This window comes from Tympanuchus pallidicinctus, unplaced genomic scaffold (genome assembly GCF_026119805.1).
Source record: "Tympanuchus pallidicinctus isolate F22 unplaced genomic scaffold, pur_lepc_1.0 scaffold26, whole genome shotgun sequence".
Taxonomy (NCBI): domain Eukaryota; kingdom Metazoa; phylum Chordata; class Aves; order Galliformes; family Phasianidae; genus Tympanuchus; species Tympanuchus pallidicinctus.
The window spans coordinates 3,666,047-3,681,735 of NW_026294743.1; the positions used below are offsets into that span (position 1 = coordinate 3,666,047).

The window sequence follows — 15,689 nt, forward strand, 5'->3', positions numbered from 1 at the left end:
ACTCCTGCCACAATTTTTACTTGGAAGGTAACTTTGTGAGGCTGTGCTTGTTGTTTGAAGCCCCTTTTTCATTAGACTTTGAGATGCTACTGCTGCATCAGCATGTGCTGTAAATGTAAATTCAAGGCAAACTTAGGTTGGTGAGAGGGGCTGGGGTTGTGCTTGGCTTCTGTGACAGGATGACAAGAAAGCCAAGAATGTTGGTGTGACAAGAAGTAGCCTGTTCATAATGCTGGGAACTTGCCTATGAGAAGTTTACTATGCTGTTGAGCTTTGAAGGCTGATGCTTTTAGGGATAAAGCTTTTCTTTTAATAGTTCTTAGAGCTGTTTGTTTTTTTTTGTGTGTGTGCTTCAGAGTTATTAGTCCCATAAGTTCTGTTTCTCTACTCCATGCTGATTTCTCCGTTAACTTTTGTTCAGGAGGTCTTTGAGAAAGCTGAGAATCCTTCAGAGTACGTAGGTGTGATTAAAATGCAGGAGGGAAACATTTAATTTGGTGTTGCGCAGCTTTTGCAGGCTGTGCAGTGAGGTGCAGTTTCAGTAGGGGTGGAAGAGAGGCTGCTATCAACCATTCACATCCTGAGGCAAGATCAGCTTTGTGGCAAGAGGGTTGGACTGCACTAGCCAGCTGTGACATTTCTTCACAGACATACCCAGCCTGAGCCAAGGGGGCTGCCTCTACTAACAATCATAGTTATATTTTCAGTACAAAAGTCATTTAATGCAGTCATGCCTATTCTCTAACCATCGCTTTTTGCTGCTGAAGTCATGGGCTCTTTACTGCAAATAATTCTGTACCTAAGCAACGTGACCCTATTTTGTATGTAAATGAGAAAACCTCTTTTTTTCTGTATTTCTATGTGAAGTTTTTCACGTTTGTAATGTTATGTATCTGAAGAAAGTGCATTTCTTTGGATTTAGCTGAGCTACTTCTCAATTCTAAATTCTTAGACGAAAGCTGTTGAAAAATTTTTGCAAGATGCTTGCTTGTGATTCCTGGTAACTGAAGAGAGTAGGATGGCATTTGTAATTATGTGAAAATCTAATGAAATATGGCTATATAACCCAGTTAGCAGATTACTTGACAAAATGTAATTAATTTCCAGATGACTTTATTTCCTTTGTGTTTTTAGCTGGTAAAAATTGGCATATTAGTGAGAAAGGATAGCGCAGGGACTGATATTTAAGAACTGGAAATCTAGTTTTACTTCAGGGTGAGCTGTGTTATTGTTCCAGTTGTCAGATGGGGATAAGGCAACAACTTCCTTGGTTCTGATATTCTATTCCGTTTCTTCCTCCCTTCTTCTGCTAAATGTCTGTTCTGCACATCCGCCTCAACATTCCTTTTCCCAGGTGACATCATAGTTTCTGCTGAATTGAGACTTTGAGACTAATGGGATGTTAACACTGAATCGTTTAATATTGAGACACTAAAAATGATGTATTGCTCTTCCTTAACACAATAACATTGTCACTGTTTCTTACATTTATTTGTTCAGCGATTGCATTCTCAGCTGATAAAGTATTGTTTTTAATCAGAAATGTAGGTAGCCAGTTATTTGTGATCTGCCAGGAGCAATTAACTTCAACAGGAAATGCACTTCATAGGGGTTTTTTCTATGTCTGAGTTGTAATTATTCAGTGTATCATCATCAAATAGTAATTTCCTTTTTTACCACACTCGCCATTGATTGAGACTGGGGGAAACCCAGTCATGTCTTCCTTCTGAAAGGTGTAGAAGAGTTCATGGTCTGTTCTGAGCAGTGGAACTGTAAAATAGGAGCCTCTGCTGGTGTGCAGATGCCTCAGCATTTCCATAAGGAAAGAAACTTAAGTTTCTGTCTTAAAGACCATGGGGGGAATGACAGCACTAAGGAAAGTGGATAAGGTTGGTTCTTGTGAATGCCAAAACAAAAGTAGTGGTGCACTGTGTGAAACATGCTGAAGGAGCTTTGTGTCAAGTGGTTAATGTCGTAAGTGAAAAAGAGAAATGTTGTATTTCAATTTGTGGGTGACTTGACTCGGTCTACTCAGGGCTAAAATCTTTTCAGAGCTCAAATGGACCCCAAATCTCTCAAATACACTGTTATAATCTTCTTACATTTATAGCTCAGGGCTTCCCCCCTTATATCTCGAATCTGTTGTATGCATGGAGGGGGTAGAGAGCAGCCTTAGCATCGCTTTGATTTCTCAGCTATGTGACTTTTTTTTCCTGTCAGTATAGATACAGAACTTTGCTTCTAGGATAGGAAGCAAAGCAAAAAGAATTAAGAAAATCAGAGTTGTTTGGACTGCAAGCATTTCAAGATTTTAAAAAAGCCTTTATCTTTCAAAGAGTAGGCTGCAGTTTCAGTACAGTAGCTTCTTACAGCAAAAATGGACAGAACGCTCTGATACCAGTTTTAATGTTTTAGGGCTGCCTTTACCTTCTATCTTGGTACAGATACTGGAAGAGATGGTAAAAAGGTCTTTCAGAGACAGAAGATTATGTTCTTCCTACTGGAATACTGCATCTTGTAGAGTGGAGCATGTTGTAATTTTCAACATATTGCGCTCTTAGGAAGTGGTTGCTCTGTCTGCCTCTCCTGGCCATGGAGACTTTGGTCGGTCACTGGTCCTTGCTCCCTGCCTCCTTCAGGCTAACTTGCTGACTTGAACATGAAGAGCAGCTCTATGCTAGCTGCGGTGCTGCACTCGCTGCTCCTTTTTTTTGTTGTTAAATTCGGTTTAATTTGAAGTGGCAGGTTACAAAAGACTTGTGTGCTTATATTCCTGGAGGCTACAGAAAGGATTCTGCTGTGTAGATTTGTAAATAAATAGGGAATTAAAGTCAAACGTTTAACTGGGGTGTATTCTGAAACCATGTTGTAGTATGTGTGGCTGGATTCCTATTAGCCAGGTCATTGGAGTACATCTGATGTCTTAAACGTCAACTGCAGTCCCATTTGGAAATGGTTTTGGAAGACTGACTTTCTTGTAGTGTTGAGTGTTGTTTCATCATGGAAACTTGGAAACCTAAAAGGCTGTCTTACAAGTGTTTAAGGATATTATGTGCATTGTGAGGATGATTTTTCTGTATCTTAATGACATTGGTCACATCCTGCTGTCACTGTTTTGATCATTTTTAGCTTAGTGGTTATCCTGAGCTGATGAAATGCCTCCTAGTAAGCTGTTCTGCAGACTTCGCTTCCACTGTCTTCTGGTAACTCACTAAATGCTTGACTGGTTTGGGTTCCCAGAAAATTCAGGTTTTGATAATTGTCAGGGGAAAAAACAGTGAGAGAGGCTATGGATTCATTGTGGCTGTCTCTCTAAATACAAGTATTAAATTATGTCTCTCTCAAACCATCAGCATTAAATAACTGAAGATGGTATCTTTTTCTAGCTGAGTTGCGAGGAAAGAGATGAGCCAGAAGAACATTTAAAGGCAGTGTATGAGTAAGCAGTTTCAATGACTGACAGCTGTGTTCTGAAATGGAGCCAGAAGGGAAGTTGATTGTAGTTAATGAGTTTTTCTGCTTCTCCAAGGAAAACCAATGCTGCAGCTGAAGGCAGACGCTTCTATTATAGTTCTTACCTTTCATTTTATTGCTGCTGCAGTAGTAGCCATGATAATCTTTGAATGATCATCAGGTTAGAACATGAAACTCAACTTTGAGTTCCACAGTGTCTTGCGTCTTCTAGGTCTGAATCATTTGCTGACATTGTTAGGTGGGTTTAGCTTCTCTGTCAAATGTCTGGAGAACAGACACCTTGCTTGTTAATGCCCTGCAGAACTGCTGGCCCAGCTGCCTTGCATTTCAAGGCTGCTGTTGACTTGTATTTATCGAAGCATACTGTCTTGGGGGTTTTAACTGCTGTGTACCAGTCCTTACAGTCCTGTATGATTTCTGTTATGGCTTCTATTCAAGGCAAGTGATCCACAGGTGTACTAAGAATTTTCTAGTCAGTTATTGCTTTACTGATCAGTGTGAGAGGTTTACCATTTCCGTTAGGGGAAAGAATAAGAACATGACTATGCCTGTCTCCCCCTGGAGTTTATTTATTCTTTCTAATAGCCTTTGCAGATAAACAGAATAATATTTTGGGTGTCTGGCTCTGTTTTCTGTTTCGCTGGGAAGCAAAAGCTTTTTTGACTAGTGCTTTACAACTTGCTTCTTCCCCTGGTCTTCTGTGCTTTGCAGTTCTCTGTGGAATACAGATGTTTGTACTTCAAAGTAATTACTGCATTTAAGCATAATTAGAGTGTAGCCAGTAACCTTCATTTCTTTCTTAGCATAATTTTATTTGGTTGCTGATGGTTTTCAATGGCTCATTCGTTCTGGGACTAGGTTACTAGGATCTGGCTTATTCCATGCTATTCGAAGAGGTAGAAGCAATTTCAAGCAATTGTATAGGTGAATGTACTTCTTAGGGTAGATTTGAAAGGACCTGTAAACAGACCTTTTTTTGATTATGTTTTCAGTTTAAATCAAGTAAGTCTATTGCAAGCTTTGTGTTCACTACTGTTGTGTAAGTACATTTCGTGTCCATAGAAGTGATGAGTAATTCAACTAAGCATACAGAGCCTAGTGGGAATCTGCAGATTGTCATTCCCAATATCCCTGCAGATTACATGCAAGGGGCATTACAACTGGATTTTGTTGGATATGTTGGCCTGCCCAGTGGCCTTTCTTTTTTTCCTGTCCCCTTCATCTCTAATGGTTTGGGTCTTCAACTCCGATTATGTTTATACTATTAGATTATAGTTATGGTAAATATCCTTTTTTTCCTAAGTTCTCTCTGACTCATCTTTCCACACTTTTAGTTGATCGATTCAGAGAACACAGGCTCCATGCAGGTGCAGCTGCTCATTTGGAGTCAGCATGTCAATTTGATCATAGTAGTGTGCTTGTATGTTGTAAATTGCAGGTCAGGCTTTGTGATGTAAGGTTAGGAGGTGATAACTTCAAAAGTACTATGAAATGGAGTCTAAGCATGATGGTAAACTTCAGAATAACTGTTGATGCTCAAGGGAAAGCAAGGAAGAAAAAGATGGGGAAGAAGGATTGGAGGAATGGAAGCTGCAGCTTTCTAATGCTTAGGTATGCAATGGGACTGCTTGTAAGGTTCTCGTTTCTTGCTTGTGAAGGTATTCGGTAAGGAAAAGCAAACTTGGAATAATTTAACTTAAACTTCATTTAAGTTAAATTCACAGAATTGTGAATTTTTGGTTCACTGAACTGTAGCACCCTTTCAGTGGGGAAAAAACTTATTTGGAGACGTGTCTTCTGACCATCGTATCTGTGATTTGCCCATCTTTCATTATGTCCAGGTATTACTCCGTACATGGGCTGCTTTTGGACTCATAGTGCTATTGTAATTGGCTGTGGTTTGTTGATCGGGGAATAAAAAGAGACCATATAAGTCATCAATTGTGAGGGGTTAAAAAAAAAAAAAGGGGGGGGGGAATCAGGAATAAAAGGGCCAATAGAAAGGTACGCTACAAATCATGGAACTAGTTCTTGATCTCAGCAACTGTGGAAAAACTTGATCAGGAGTCATTCAGAGCTGTAGTTCTCTTGCTGTGTAAGATGTTGTTGGAAGAACTTCCAACTTAGTGATGGAAAGTGGCCTCTAAAGTCTGGGAAGGATTCTTTAAATAATACTACAGCTACAGTAAGAGTCACCTTAGAAACTTAGGTTGTTTGTTTCTCTAAGGGTGATTCCAAGAATGTCTCTTGAGAACAACTCTTAGAAAAAAAAATATATTAAGAGCCTATATAATATTTTGGAGATGAAAAAACTGTATATTTAAAACTACTTATGTCCTTATTTTCTCCCTTTTGCAGCAACGTGAAATGGTGTTGTAGTAACTGCAACTTGGACAAATGTTGCTCTCTATACAATTTCCAGTTTCCAAAATTGCAGGTATTGAATGGAACTTAAGTTATTTCAGATGAACAGAAGGGGCTCTGAGGGAACTGAAGATCTTGTATATGTATCCTGTGTAATTTCTCAAGTTGAATTTCTGATGAATGTACTTGGGGATAATTATTTTCCTGAATTGAAATTTTCCGAACCAATTGGTAAATGTGGAAATACCATGAATGAAGAAGAAATACTGTGTTAGTAATAAGTCATGGAGTAACCAAATGTCAGTGCTTGAGTAAGTTACGAAACTCTAACAGTTTACACTTCATATTCTATTAGAGTTATTGTTCTTGTGGAGGAGATAGAAGAACAAGGCAACTTCTACCCCTTCAGCTGCCACATGAATGCGTATTTGAGCTTTCTAGTTACTTATATGCCTATAGTCAAGATGTGTTAGCAGTATTATTAAACTGTGTGAAAAGTGCATCAAAATACAATTTCTGCATGAGGTTCTGTAGACTCTGGAAAGCTCTAATTACTATTTTTTTTTTTAGGTGATTGTATGCACGAGAAGATAGCACTTAGAACCTTGGAATTTTCCCTATCATTTGTACTACTTCCATACTATGAAGTAAAATACTTGTAGTACATAACTCAAACGAAATAAAAAACAGCAAAATAAACTATTTATATATTTGTTTTCAGAATTTCAGTTGACCTTCAGATCTGCTGCCTAATTTATGCTCTGCTTCAATAAACTAACTAGCATCAGTATTGTCCTCCATCATTTACTTAGCTTCATCTTCTTCCCTGGCGACTCAATGAGATTAAATGCCAAAAATCTGCCTGTTTGTCAAGTGACCATCAGGTTGTTTTGGCAAGGAAAGAAATGCGGGGATTGGCAGAGCGCTCAAGGATGAATACTTGATAAATAAAAATGGTATGCAATGAAAACAGCCCGTAGTTTATGTGCATGTTTGCTGCAGGTATCACCTTAAAAGTTCACTAATCGCCTGCCTTTGAGCATCTTCAGTTGTCTTAATTACTGATGCTTGAGTGATGCTAAATAGTTTTCTAAGTAAGAAAGGTTAAAAAAAGCTCTTCATTTTGCTCAGTTTTTGTGTTATATACTTGAGAAACAGTACTCAAGGCTTAAGTTTATTTTATTCCTCTTTGACTCGTTGGCTGCCAGTCACCAGTTATTAGTTTCCGTGTTAAAAGTGCTGCTATCCTGTTTTTCAAGCCTTACTCACTTGAAATTGTGGTGTCTTGTCGTAAGTTTTTATGGCTCTTTTTGCCACCACCTTTGCAGGTTTCCTTTGGCATTTATGAGCTTATTTAAAATGTCTTTCAATTTCCAGTAAGCTTGAACAAATGTCTGTTCCCTAGGTAGCTGTTAGGAAATGATTCCACCGCTAAATAGGAACTACTTTTAATACTATCATTTCAGCAACAGCAAATGTTTTACTTGTCCCAACTGCTCTTAATTGAGATGCACTTAGTTCGATTTTGCTAGGATAAAAAATGTGGCATAGACTTGATAATGATAAGAGGCTGAAAGAATGTACTACACTTAGAATATTTTGTTTTCTACCAGTGAGTTGGGTAGCCGTAGCTTCTTGATGGAGGATGCAGCAGGCCTTCTGGCCAGGGTACTAGCAGAGAATTGCTTCTGGCTGCTTTGGGGTTTCTCAAAAGTGTTCTGTCCTTGTCTTCGTAGAATCATCTGGAAAAGCCCTCTTAAGGTCATCTCGTCCAACTGTCTGCCTATCAGCAGTATTTCCCATCTAAGCCAGTGTCCCTTAATACAAGATCTAAATGCTTGTTGAGCGCCTCCAGGGATGGTGACTGAACCATCTCCCTGGGCAGCCTGTTCAAGCTTCTCAACATTCCTTTGGAAAATGAATTTTTCTTAATATCCAACCTGAACAATCCTTGGTGCAACTAGAGGCTATTATCTCTTGTCCTGTTAGCTGGGAGAAGAGGCTGACTAACACTTGAGCACAACCTCTCTTGAGGTCATTTTTGAGAGTTGTAAGGGTTTGTCCAGTCTTCTCTTCACCACTGAACAATCCCAGTTCCCTCCCCTTAATAGCTTCATTGCTCTTATCTGAACATGCTGCAGGCTGTTAGTGTCTTCCATGTAGTGAGGGGTCAGAACCGAGCATGATACTTCAGAGTAGCTTCACCAGAGCTGCATCTGTGAAGATGGATGATCTCTTTCTTCTCCTGTTGGGAAAACTGCTTCTGATAGAAGCCATTGGCCTTCTTGGCTACCTGGGCATGTTGCTGGCTCGTGTTTAGCCAACACCCCGGCTCTATGTCTTGCACACAATCTTCTGTTCATTCTGCCTGAGCCTGTAGGATTGCCTGGCATTGTTGTGACCGAAGTGAGAAACCTGGCACTTGGTCTTGTTGAACTTTATCTCAGTGTCCTCAGCCAACAATCCACACTGTCCAGATCTTCCTGAAGGCCTTTTTACCCACAGGCAGATCACTGATTCTTCCCAGTTTCTTGATGTCATCTGCAAACTTATTGAAGGAGCACTCAGTCCCCTTGTCGAGGAAATAAATAAGGATGTTAAATAGGATATTAACAGTCTTATCATCATAAGCAGTGTATCAGGCTCTGTCCAATGAACTAAATGATGTTTAGAGGTTGTGGAATATTTTTCTGTGTTTAGTGATACACTTAGTGTTAGCATCGCTTCAAATTTGTTGACCAAACATCCACGTAGCCTGATATCCTATCTCTAGCGTGGTCACTAGTGGTTTTTTTTTTTTTTTTTTAATTTTTATTTTTAAGAAAAAATATCAAAAGCTACGCATGCATGGAATGTTCCTCATGCTTAAATAAAGGCTTCTGGTTCACAGCGATGAGGCTATGTCCTCTTGACAGAAAGGCTGCATTTAGACCATGGTATATTATCTTCATTGAGAGGCTTGTCATTAAATATGACTAATCTTCAGATTTACTGCTTGTGCTGCTTGAGGTAGTGATCTTCTCAAGTATATAAAAATACCTTTTACTAGAAATAGATTCCTTCTGCTGATGCAGGGCTCTGAGTGTGAAACATAGGCTAAGCAGAGTGGCAAATTTTTGCTTGTATACATCATCTCAGCTTTGGTGACTTTTCTTAGATTTTAGTTGGTGAATGTGCTTCAATTTACAGCACTTCCCAATGTTTTTCTTAGCCTTTAGTAGGTATGGAAAGATCCAGAAACAACCAAAAACAAATCAACAAAAGAATAACAAAAATAAACCCATCAAAATAAGCCAAACCAAGGGGGAAAAAAAATTAAGAATAATGAAAAATGATCAATCTCCCCCTGCAACAGCAGCACAGAAATAATCCCCACGCTTGACATGTAACTGTTATCAGTTACTGTAAGTCACAGTGACTGTAGCTATGACTTCTGATTTTCAGATGTTCTCTATTGAAACACCTGTATTGAAATGATCAAGAAAAAAAGATAACTGTATTTAACAATGTATTCCTCTGTTCATGCTATATGTCTTTACTGGTGGACCAGCATTGAAAGGAAGTTTAAAGAAAAAAAAAAAAAAAAATCCCATAGAGACTGCTGTGGGGTAACCATGATGTTGGGGCTTTTACAGCTCCCTAGCAGTTTAAGTTTGGCTGCTGTCTACATGCACGGTGTTTCACAAACCTCAAGAAAGATAAGAAATGACATTGGTATGTGAAATGTTTGTCTATGATAGATACATGATGCTGTCTGTACATACAGGTACGGAAGTGCTTTCTTGGTAAGGGAACATGATGCAGTAACAAAGACTAGTTCAGTAAGAAAGCTTTTTCCGTCCTCCCTAGATTTCTAAAACACTGTCTTCTCTTACAAGTTGGGTTATGTGTAATGCAAATATAATACCGTTTTCATTGGTCGGTTGCTTCTTTTTTAAGCGTAGTAAAATAATAACAGTAAAGTGACTGTGAATAGATGGGTCTCATTTCCTCACTATTTCCTGAAAACTGCAAATGCAGATGAGCATATTATAATCCAAGTAGAATACTTAATGTTTTTGTCTTAAAAAGGATTATATTTTAGCTTTTGAAATGATAGGAGTGAATACTGCAGCATGCTAAAGAGTCTGTTTCTGCTCCCATGTGAGGAAGAAGCAGAGAAACAGAAAATACAGCGGAGTGTCTGCTGCAGTCACCAATTCTCTCAGCTGCAGAGTAGAGGAAACCTTCTGGGAAGTTATTTGACATTTAACGGCATGTTGTACATAGGCAGATGCTGAGTGAAGCTGGCTTTCTTTTGCTTGTTAATGGTTTTCTTTTCTGACCTTTATTACTAATGCATCTTAAAGAAGCTTTTAATGTGTGAAGACAGAAGGTTGTTTTTATTAATCTATTACTTCTTTGCATACAGAAATGAGAGAGGGATGGTGACGACTGAAAGGAAATCTACTCTTTGTAATGAAAAATAAGGTAATTCATTCTCCTGCTTTTATTCATGTGTTAGTTGAATCTGTGTGAACTTGAGTCATCCTTTTCTGTGATAGCTACTGGCATCGTGCTTTTAGGGGGAAAAAGAAAATATTTTTAGAAAGGTAGAGATGAAACATGCGCTGTTTGCCTTCTATAATGCTAACGTTTTTCCTGATATCAACATTCTGTAGCTGAATCATGAATAGTCTGGTCAGATTTTGCTCATGGATTTAAATCTAGAATTTCTGTTTTGAGTATACTGAATATTTTAGTGCTTGACTGAGGTATTGTACTAATGTTCAAGATGGATTTGGAGACCCCAGTATTTTTAGTATTCTTTTAGTTTTTTTGGTTTTTTTTTTTTTTTTTAAACTAAATTTACTGTGTAGTGGTTTCTTTTGTTGTTCTCTCCTCTTTCATGCACGAGTACTTTGCTTTGATGTAAAGAACAGTTCTATGCCTAGAATGCAGGGCCTCTTAAAAGAGGGTCTGACCCTGATGCATATTGGAGGTCTTGCAGCAGATGCTTAGTGCCTTCATTTGATTTTGGATTGAGCAGGATTTGAGGCCACCTATCCTCTGGAAGGAATAAACTCCAAGAGTGGAATTGCTCTTTTTCTTACTCTTTATCTGGTATGAGCACCGCTTCTGTACTTGCCTGAATAGTAATAGAATGAGGGCATAGCGCCAAGCTTGGGATGCTTTTGGTTGACAGTAAAATACTTGCTAGTTGGCTCTAAAGATACTTCTGTATCGTATGGACCAGTAGTTGAATAGAAATGATAGTACTGTTTCACAGATGGTTCATCATGTCTGAAAGGTTTTCAATGTGATATGATGACTTATTTTAGTATTAAACTTGCATGTTTATCTGTATATAATTTCAAAGGACTACTGGCTTGCAAAGGACTATTTAGGAGTGTGTGATGGATTTGTTGTATATATGCAGTCAACGCGATACTGGTTTCTTTGGATTCATGATCTTATGGCTACATTCCTTTGGGGGGTGAAAGGACATGTAAGTCTTAGGTAAGCGAAAGTAAAACTCTGGCCGTGATACCCTTATGTCACATCCTTTAGTGTGTTGTTATTCTGCTATATGTCTTCAAGAAACAATTTTTAGCAGATGGTTTTGAGTTAGATGACTTTCTTAGCCATTTTCCTTCAAGTGTTTGAATTTCATGGCAGCCTCTGGCATCTTGTAAAACAGTTTCAGGATGATTGACCATCTACTCAAAGTATGAGGAGATATGGTGGGTGTGCAGTTAAAAAATGTCACAATTTTCTAGACTCAGTACATAGGTAACTGAGTGATTAAAGGCCAACGACTTCAAATAAATCAAATTAAATGATGTAGCACTGGCTAGGGGGCTTACTTTCTAGCAGTTGATGAAATAGCCATTTTTAGAAGCTTTTGCTATAGAGTGCTGTAAATGATTGCTGGCTCTACAAAGGCAGGTTGCTGTTAAATTTCATATTCCTACTCAGTAGAATGCAATTTATAGCCGTAGTAAATAAAACTAAAGAAATCTGTGTGTTTGGTGTGTATCCTATTTTTCTCTTATCACGTTCTAGAGAAGAGGGGTTCCTGTCTGATGTAGGTGTTTGCCATATGAAATGATAATTTGAATTTTGGGCATTTAGTTTGTCCAGTTTAATAAGCAAATACAATAATTGAGTAATGAAAATCATAAGCTTTGTCATAAAATTTAAACATATCAATAGGCATAGATGCTAGCTTTGTGTTTTTTAATAATTGACTGAAACTTCTGTGAATTCAGGAAATGTAGTGTGTATGAAAAAATGTGTTCAGAAGAGTGCTGCTGAAACTGTGCTCGTACTTCTGTTACTGGAACCTGACTTGGTTTCTTAAAGCTTGGTGTGGAAGGAAAAATGTTTTGGAAGCTCATCTGAGTGCTGAACAGCTAATTTCATAAGTAACTGTTGTGAGGTTAAGACTGATTTGTTGCTGTTCATTATTTGCTGTCGGAGGCACGTGCGTGCCTGCATGCACAAATGCTTGCAGTTTAAGGACAGACTTTCATTCTAGATCAAATGTACGTAAATTATACTACTTGTATAAATATGCACTGTAAAATTGCAAAGGATGCCTCTGACTGCTGGGTGCTGTAAATCTTTAGTAGCATGGTAGTACATTTTCAGTTCAGGGGAAAAAAAGATGTTGTTTATTCTTTCACTTCATCATATTTCAATGTCATAGAAGAACCTATTAGGTATGTTAAGGATATTTATTTGCCTTTGACTAGCAAAGTAATTAGTTATTTAGACTGGGAGTGGGCTAAGAAGTAGACCTGAGCCAGGGTTCAGCATGTAGTGGTGATGAAATGTAGTCCTTAGGACTTTGCTGTAGACTTAGGATTCTAGTTGTTGGCTTTGTTTATTTATTTATCATTCGTACAATACTGACTTGAGTGTAGGTGGCAAGGTTATGATGATGGTGGGGCATCAGCAGTGATAAGTAGGAGAAATTCAGGGATTATGCAGTGCACTCGTTACGGAGAGGACCTGTGCTCAAGGAATTAACTGATCAGGAGCAGGAGAAGACCATGAGGAAGAGTCCATAGCAGAACTGTTATGTACCGTCCACAGTTCCTTTCTATTTCTCTTTGTGCAACTTACAAGGTAGAGGTGCAGGGATTGAAGCGGTAATGCTGAGCTTAGGGAAATGGGGGTTGAGGTAAGGGTTTTAGTCTTGTCTCTCACCTTCTCTTGTAAACGGCAATAAACTAAATTTTCCTAAGTTGACTTTGTTTTGACTGTGAAGTTAACTGGCAAGTTATTTCCTTATTTTTATCTTGACCCACACGCTGTTCAATAGTGTTTTCTTTTCCTAGTTCTTCTGATCAGAGGGATTGAGAAAGTTAGCTGGGTGGGCATCAGAGAGCTGGCCAAAATCAATCCACCCCAGATGTCGTGTGAGACCTGTATGTTCCTAATAACTTTCTGTGTGAAGTCCTAAAACTGAGTTTGCACGTGGTGGTTTTCCGTGTACTTCCCAGGAAGAGACAAGTGTTTGCTGTTCTGTCCTCCCTAACTCAGACACATTACGTGAAGGCAGTAGTTGTGCTCCATAAAGCTGCAGTGGGCAGTGCGACTGAGCTGCACAGCCTTTTGTGTGGTATTTTCTGATGGAGGTTTGGCGTTATGCTGATCTTGAAGCAATTTGTACAGATTTTAATCCAAATTCCTGAGAAATGTGTGGTTTGAGGTTTTCAAATCAGCTGCGAGTCAGAACTAGAAAGCAGTATGGCTTATGTGCCTCATTGAAAGTCTGTGCTGTGGTTTTAGTTATAGCTATTTAGCTATGGATTTGTATTTTAGACAGTCCCAGCCTGGGAGGGACTTTGTGCCAGATGTCCTGTAAGCAGGAAAAAGGAAGGAAGGTTGCTGGGTAGTAGTTTTTTATGTGTGTAATAAATACTGTGGTTTTATATGCATCTTTTCATTGATGTGGAGGGTTTCAAGCCTCTTTGAGGACTGAAGTATTAAGTAGAAAACAGTTAATGTTTTTAATTGGAGATGAGAATTTATAAGAATTTTTAGTACATATGTTTTCAAGAACACTGCTATTTGTATCTTACTGTTGTGCATGCCATTTCCTTGCTCTTCTGTGGTAATAGGTCCTTCAGGGTAATTTTGGGTTTTTTCTTAAGGAAGAAGCAAATAGATATTATAACTTCTCTCCATCGTTTCTGTCCAGTTCAGTGCCCAACCACCACCCCCCAAAACCCCCCCCAAACCATTAACAATAAAAAGAGAAACTACTTGCTAAATAGGCATAAATTTGGAGCAATTGCTATGGAGATGAAGAAAAAAGCCTACCTAAACCATGTTATGTTTCAGTTTCCCATATATTGATATTCCCAATTGGAGTGCTTACACTTAGCTGGATTTCTAAATTACTTTGCAATCTACACATAAAAAGATGCACTAAAAAGTGCAATTATGGTTTTGCTTCTCAGTGATAGCTCCAGAGGGTCCATTTTGTTACAGAACATAAACATTTTGACATTGCTACTTATTTTTAAATATATATTTAGGAACGTAGAAGTGTTTTTTGATCAGTACTCTAGTGGATTTTCCAGGGAAGTCATTTATGTCCATTGTGTAAATCTTTCATAGTTCCAAGTTGAGACAGTGGGGAAGTAACCATTCCAGTCTGCTAGTTCTGTTAGTCTGTTACTGGCTCAATTAAGTCATGCTACTTTTATAATATCTCAGACATTTTTTGTGTGAATGTTTGAGTTTGAAGACGTTTGCTGTATAAATTCAAGAAAAAAGTCACGTGGATGGAAAGAAGCTTAATGATATGGAGGACCAAATTTAGAATAGGAGGTGTTAAGAGTGCTGGAAGTAATACAAATTGGCTTTTGTCATACTTGATGTATATAATTACAAACAGTTTTTTTTCTCTAACATGAAAGATGTCATACAAGTTTGCTACTGCAATGTATTTATTGGTGAATCTGTTTGCTTGTTTCCTAACCCATGATTTATACTGCAGGAATGGCAGATTGAACTTTACAGGTGTCTATCGGAACACGGTATTATGTCTGAAAGCATTAAACAGTGCTGAATGTTTCGAGAGTGATCTTATGATGGGTTGCCTTTACTTGAACTGAATGCGTTGTTAGCCTCAAGATTTGGCAGACAAAAATGAGTGAATCTAAATGGCTGTGCTGTTGACAATGGCAAGCTTGCTTGCAGTGTTTGCTTAACATAAATTATGTTGTTGTAACCTTTGTCATAACTCATATTATTAACAATTGGCAGGTAAGCTTCCAAGTAAGTTTGCAGGTTGGCTCATGAGTCAATAACCAGAGAACTACGTGCAGGATGGAAATGATAAAATGATGACATACTTCGGAGTTCCTGATGTAAATAGTACTGTAATGCAGCTGTGAAAATATTACTGAACTTTTCATGGTTTAGTATATCTAAACTCTGCTGTGGAAGTGTGAGATAGTATCAGTGAATCTTTTCTGCGTTCAGATAGGGAATAACTGTGTTTCCGGCATTTCAGTATAGCTATGAAGCTTCAGTATTTTCCTTTCCCATTTGATATCTTTTAAACGGTATTATACAGCGAGATTGTATTATTTACATTGAAGCTGTGCAGTCTTTTCTGTTTTGTTGGACTATAGAGTGGTATGTGCATGTATTTCTATGTGGTTTAGGGTTCTGTAAGTCAGTGATCTCTCTAGCGCATATTGAAATAAGTGCCTCTTCTGGCTAAGGATGTAATTCTTACAAACCATTTTTCAGCAGTGGTTTCAATTTCCAAGTGCATGCTCTGTATCACTTGTTAAGGTCTGAGCAGCCACTATCAGTGTTGCTGTGCCGTGTAGCTTTGCTTTGAG

At 38.4% G+C, this 15,689-nt stretch overlaps 1 protein-coding gene across 7 annotated transcripts in view; it reads left to right on the forward strand.

Moving 5' to 3' along the window:
- Positions 1-15,689, forward strand: part of INPP4B (inositol polyphosphate-4-phosphatase type II B) — a 264,611-nt gene that overhangs the window by 24,281 nt on the left and 224,641 nt on the right. The window contains exon 1 of one of the 7 annotated variants that reach the window (XM_052690051.1): positions 10,202-10,308. The exons of the other annotated variants lie outside the window; for them this stretch is intronic. Within the exon in view, the coding sequence (XP_052546011.1) occupies positions 10,297-10,308 (12 nt within the window). The 5' untranslated portion in view covers positions 10,202-10,296. Of the gene's footprint in view, positions 1-10,201; positions 10,309-15,689 lie in introns of those variants that run through there. 7 annotated transcript variants of the gene reach the window in all.